Source organism: Homalodisca vitripennis, chromosome 6 (assembly GCF_021130785.1).
Source record: "Homalodisca vitripennis isolate AUS2020 chromosome 6, UT_GWSS_2.1, whole genome shotgun sequence".
Lineage (NCBI taxonomy): Eukaryota > Metazoa > Arthropoda > Insecta > Hemiptera > Cicadellidae > Homalodisca > Homalodisca vitripennis.
The window spans coordinates 120,812,369-120,819,199 of record NC_060212.1 but is presented as its reverse complement, the minus strand read 5'-3'; the positions used below and the strand labels follow the sequence as shown (position 1 = coordinate 120,819,199).

The 6,831-nt window shown below is 31.0% G+C and overlaps 1 protein-coding gene across 1 annotated transcript in view; it reads left to right on the top strand.

Moving 5' to 3' along the window:
• The first annotated feature begins 2,846 nt into the window (after positions 1 to 2,846).
• Positions 2,847 to 6,831, top strand: part of LOC124364852 (replication protein A 32 kDa subunit-B) — a 30,174-nt gene continuing 26,189 nt past the window's right edge. The window contains exon 1 of the mRNA XM_046820641.1: positions 2,847 to 3,095. Coding sequence (XP_046676597.1) covers positions 3,074 to 3,095 — 22 coding nt within the window. The 5' untranslated portion in view covers positions 2,847 to 3,073. The remainder of the gene's footprint in view (positions 3,096 to 6,831) is intronic.

Genomic DNA, 6,831 nt, shown 5'->3' with positions numbered 1-6,831 from the left:
CTTCGCAAGGTCGTTAATTCTTCTCTATTTCTCAAGAGTCTTAAGCCAAGACTCATCACTTCTCGGCGCTTCAAGGAATTCAATTCTATTTCCTCCTGCTTCCCCTCATCAAGGTGGCCTTTGGAAAAGCGCCAAACCATTTTCGCACTACTCCCTGCTATTGTAATCTACATCTGGTCTAATATACTTCTCGTACTTATTGATAGTCTTGTGAGTTGTATAATACACCCTCATATGTGTCTTTAGAACAGTTGAAAATTGAAAAACAAAATACCCGTATGGTATCCTATAATATCCTTTTAGGGGTTGCAACCCTATATCAGTTCCTATTGCACGGAAAACATGCATGAAAATATACTTATTTTGTCTGTTGAGAGCTTAAGCCAAGTGTATTATCATCATTCTACGGCATGGAAGCTGTAAAACAACATGTATAAAGTCATGAGGCACGTGTATGTGTCAAATTTTATCTTTCTAGGACACTGGGAAGTTGGAAAAAACAAAAATTTAGTATAGAATAATAAACCGTTTAACACTTTTTATAGATTTGATTTGTAAAATGTACATTTCGAATTCCACGAATTCATCATCAGGTACTTTTAGGTTAAGGTAATCCCTCTCGGACTATGTATATTTGAAGACTTGAACTATACAGAGTGTCCCACGAGTAACCCGACAAACTTCTCAGGTGGTTTTCTGTCATCAAAATAATGAAAAAGTATATATACACATGTGCCTGGAAACGCTTTGTTAACGAGCTACAGCTAGCGAAGGATTTCGCCCGATTTTCTAGGAAAGGACGGAAATAAAACAAACCTGGTGTTTTATGGCATAAAGATAGTTGTTAAATGTATTGGATTTTAAGTAAAATTAACTGAAAAATTGAATAAAATGCGTCTGACCTGTAAGACCATTTCTGAAATATCAAACAAAATATGTAAACTTCAGTCTCGAAAAACATGCTATGCTTGGATTTGAAGTACATTAACTTCATTAAATGAGTAATAAACACGCAAACTTTTTAAACAAAGCTTTTAGAGAATTTAATTCAGAAGAGAATAAAGTAAAATATGCTAATAATAAACAAACACAACGTTAAAAAATGTATGTTTAACTAAATTAACACAAACAAAAAATAAGACAGAAAATGTAATATATGTTTAGTAAATGAATGTTCCTCGTAAAATAAACATTTTAATTGCTGATCTTTCTAATATTTGGTCCAATTTCCATACTTTATAATTGGTGTTAGAAATGACAGCTCTTACATATAACAACTTAAATATGTTTTCTCACAAAAACAGTATCTACTATTGCAATACTCTATTAACAATAGTATTTACACTCCAAAAGACGCGCCATCACGTCTAAGAAAGATACAGTCATATGGACCTGCATTTAGTAATTAACACTCCTAACCGTATACATATTTGAGAGAGTGATCTTTTCTAAATTTAACAGTGTATGTGTAACAGATGGAAGGAGTGTAGAACGAACACAACATGCATGCTAGACTGGACATGCGGCAGACGGTCCATCGGTCTGCTTTTGCTTCGGAGTACCATATAACGTTGGTACCAGGTGTTTCTGAAAGCTACCTAAACACACTGCAAACATTATAGACAAAGCTACCTTTACGAGAAAGCTGAAGGAACATCTGATGGGCGGTTGTTTTTACTCGATCGGAGAGTTTTTAGTATCCTTCTTTGAGTTTCGGTCAAAAACTCTGAATCTCTGACCTTCCAAGTCTGCTACCGGCCCCTATAATTTACTTCCGGTCTGAGATATTTCAGTTGGTGCCATAGTTCAGTTACGTTGTAATAGCGATGAAGAAAGCATAAATAGCTATGTACGACTGAAAACGGTGCTTTGTTGTTACCCGGAGGGCATTATTTTTGGAAGAGTTTTTCTTACCGGGGACCTAAAAACTACATTATTAGAAATAGCATACTTTATTCAACTTATTGTGAAAACTAGCTGTCATTACCATGATCGGTTCTTGTTTCCTGCCTCCTACAAGAAAGCGATGTCGGCTAGAAGGAGACACTCTGTACCTATCTACTAATAACAAACGTATATAAGCATGTTTAAATTATGTTATCATACATATGTTACTACTAGTACCAAAGTTGAAAATAACCTTTGCGAGAGCTCACGTGATCTGAACTATAATTTAGGCGCTTTATTGATGTTTTTCTTTTTCGCCAGAAGTGTGAACTTTTCCGACTTCAGATCACGTTGGACGATTTAGCACGTGACAAACAGATTCTACATGTGATACCCAAGACAGTGAATTATCAAATACTACACGAAGGACTTTCACATTACTATTTTTTATTAAATTATGACTAATGTTTTTAAGGCTAAAAAGTAGGTTCTGGGTTTTATCGTTATTCAAAAGAACGCTGTTTGTACTAAACCAGGAGCAAGCCCTTTCAAGAGTGTCGTCAAATTTTAATTTTAAGAGGCTTAAATCTGAATGCACACGTAAAAAAGTAGAGTTAATCTGCAAACATAATGGTTGAAGAGCCAATGATATTGGTTTTTATGTCATTAATAACAACTATATAAAGGAGGGGCCCCAGCACAGACCCTATAAAATAATGTACCTTAAGAAGATAATTTTGAATTATTGATAACATTAGAATGTATAGTTGCCTATGAGAAAAAATGAGGATATTTTTTGTTTTTATGTTTTCTCATGACGTATTTCGTTTAGTTTTCAGTTTTGCTACTTTATGATTAGCGTATTCTTAATATGTGTATTGTCATGGCTGACTTTTATTTTTACTCTTTACTCTATGTGACTTATTGCATGATAATGTACAATGGCAGTGTTCCCTTCCCGCCTTACCGGGCATTTTTTGTTACTACAAAACAATAAATTTTATAAACATTAACTAGGCCTAATCGTAATGAGGAAAAGAGAGGGCAGTCGAATCTAAAAGTATTGCATTTAAAATTTTTTTAGATCTAGTATTTTACTTAGGTTGCGTGATCAATAGTTTTCCATAATACCTCACTATTATTTTGAAATAAGTGAACACCAAAACACAACACACTAAACAGCGCAATGTTCAGAGGCGGTGACGATGGTAAGTTATTCAAGAGTAAACGAGTTAACCCTATTTTTATATAAAGAGCACAAACCTGTTTTAATGTATGATTAATGGTATTTATTAGCAACTAGTTCTTGATGATTAAAATCATTGTTAAAATTGAGAATTACGGTCCAACTGACAGCATGTTTCATTGCACTTCATCAGTCTGGGGATAATATTTTATCCTGTTATCTAAAACTATTAAAAGCCACATTTTATAATTCTCTGCTGTTTTTTTAAAATTATCATTTCCATAGTGACACTTTGAGGCTCTTACAAACCATATATTGTAAAACAATCTAATAACATACCTGTTTAAAAATTTAGGTTATGTCCCAATAGCCTATTATCTATTGAGCACTAAAGCATCTATGATGAGGACGGGGAGACTTTAATAAGCGGCCTACACTCGTTGTTTGATTGTTATTATTGAACTATTCGATATTACATATTTATCATATGAAACAAGAATTAGGCTTAGAGAATAAGCGGACCGGGTTTTTTATATCGATATTGACAAAAGATATGAATTAATTATAACTTTTGATGACTTACCGATACTGATTTTTGAACAATAACTAACTTGTATCAACCATAAACATTTTAATATAATAAATGTATTTACTTTTATAGAAAATAACATTAATACATTAATAACATTAATAAATAAAATGACAGTCGAAAGCTTGTGGAGGACCGTAAAACAAAGTTTAAAAAGTGGTATATCAGCTGACCTGCTTGCAGATCATCTCTGTGATTATTTGTATAGAAGAGAAGTACGGTTTTCTAGAGAAGATGCTTTAAAAACTTCTCGAAAGCGGTTAATCATTGCTAACCGGGAGAGAACATATAGATAATTACATATATTTCTCATTTCCCGTTATAAATGTTTGTTAAGTTGTTATAATTTCATTATTATTTATGTTTTTCCTATTCCCATTCCTAATTGTTTGTTTGATGATCAGAGCTCATTTATGATTTAGAAGATTATCACTATGCACATTGTACCAGTGGTTTTACGACTATAGATATGTTGATATGATTTATAAACAAGTATTCGATAAATGAATATTAAGTATCGATGATTATACTAATCAATATAAAAAACCGGGTCCGCTTATTGTACTTTACCCCAAGAATTATAATACATTAACAAGAATAATACATTAAATTTTGTAATAACATAAATTTACCAATAACATAAATCCAACTATGGCCTAGACATACACATCAGAAATATGTTACAATATTTATAGATTGCGTGGATATCAGTGAGCAACCGCTTTTGTGAATGTAATAGCCAAACCCACATGTATATCTAGAAATGTGTCATAATTTCTTCTTATTCATTGTAATTTTCTCAATAAATTAGTTACTTCTTCCTGTTTATTGTTTATAATATGATAAATGACTGTAACTAATAAGTAAGAATCATATGTTTTTTTGAATAAATTGTAATGTAGGTTAAAAATAATCAAACCATTGCATAAAAACAACCCAATAAACAATGTAGGCTGCATATTAAAGTCTATTCTGGAAAGGGAGATTTTATATTTTACTGATGGTTACTATCTCAAGGGATGGTTTTTGTTTGTCGATCAACATTGAACCAAGGGTGCTGCCGCAGTTTGTGCAGATTACCGGTGGTATTACTGTTGGCGTTCAATTATTAGGCCTAGGTTATTAAACATTTTTAGACTTTGCACATCTTGTTTTTGAAACTGTTTCACTTTATAAGCATGTCTTTTTAAGAAAACTAAAAATGTGACATAGGTAAAGTAAATATTTACCCAGTTTTGTGTGGTCAATTTTCAAAGATAGGCCTCTTAACTTTAGTACAAATAAAATTATGTTTAATAAAATAGTGTTTTATGTTTAGGCGTGGTTTCTTGATGTAAAATAATAGTTTAACTGAACATTGCTATTAATATAATAATGATGTGCAAGTAAAAGTCAAGAATGTTGTATAGACTGTCAGCGTCATTTACTGTATTTAAATATCAATAGACTGACCATCTTCAATTTTCATATTTACACCACTTAAAAACATACCTGTAATTATATATCGAGCCATCATAAAACATTGAGGTGTCTCAATTATATATTGGGTAATCAAAATAATATATTACAAATTATTGTCAGACGTTTTCTATCAATAAATAAATGCCACTAAAATGATTAAATGAAAACTAGGTGCTGTGTATTTATTAAAATAACTATTAGTACCTATTAAATTGATTTTTTTATACTAACATAAATAACAATAATGAAAAAAGTTTGATACTAGCATAAACTAAATAACAATAAAAAAGTTACTGTAATAAAATATATAGAATAAAAATAACAAATGAAACATCTATATGAATTCATATTTGTTGTATGAAATAAATTATTCATTCAACAGATTAATAAATCATTCAAATTTTTTTTTGTAGAGCACTATAAATTTCTTTACGCTCTAAGGAATTATTCTCCAGATAGCACAGGAAACACAACTAAAACAAACAGATATAACCTATTAGTGATATAGAGAGTATGATAAAATTGACTTTATTTTCTGTGTTAGTTTCATGTTATATATTGATAATTTTATTTTCATATTCTTCTTTGTGGCACGATACGGAACTTCACCACAAGATATTGTTATAGCATAATTTTAAGATATTTCAGTGTAACATGTCTTACCTGAAGACTTGAAAGATGGCTTTTCACGGCAAAGCTAAATATCTCTATAATAATCTATAAGTGTGTTAATGTTTTGAGATGATCCAATAATCTTAGATGTCATTACACTATCTATGTAAACCAAAGAACTAAGGTTAATAGAATAATGTTTAAGAACATAGATTTTTTCATTTAAATCTTTTATCAAACTGTTTATTTTGTCTGTCTACACATTACACTATCAGTATTTAGTAGAATGACAGTCTGCTTGAGCAATTCAAGCATTTTTATAAGCATATTTATATAAATATATAAATTTATTTATTGCCTTTACAACAATATTGTTGGTAGCAATGTTATAAACACTTGGAATTTTTATTGTTTTCTAATAGTTAATAATGTTGTATTATAATGTAAAACTAACATAATAAAGTTTAGTTTCTTATAGCAATATGGCTTACAGAAGTTTTTATTAATTGTGAGTAGATGTATTGCTTGAATAAAACATTAATGAATTTTAAAAAATTAAATTGAAGTTGAATTTAAATTTTTGAAATAGTCTATAAATTCATCGACATCATAAAACACATTATTGGTTAAAGTGATTTTGATTTAGATTTAAACAAATAAGAATTTTGTTCATTTTTAATTTTTTCTGGCAAACTATGGTATTTAAAAAGATATCCTTCAGAGGAGGATTTTCATATAGGTTCAGTCTATGCTGATGTGGCCTACGGCCATTAAATCTAGTATTATGTGAGTGCACATCCTTATCTGTTGTCAGCGTACCTACATTTATAACGAGAAACAGAATCCTGTTTAAAATGTACAAGGAAGGCAGAGTTAGAATTCCAAAATGTTTAAAGGCATCTCTACATGATACAATATTTCTAAGATTTAATACTGAGTCCTGCGGATTTACTGGTAGTAGTGGGGGGGACAAACCAAGTTTCAGAGGATAGTATCTCGGGTCTGACGCAAAAATTTGACTCGTTGGCCGGCATCCGAAAGGGAGATGTCCTGTGGGTCGAGACGCCTTTCAGGTTTGATGACGTATCCAAAAACC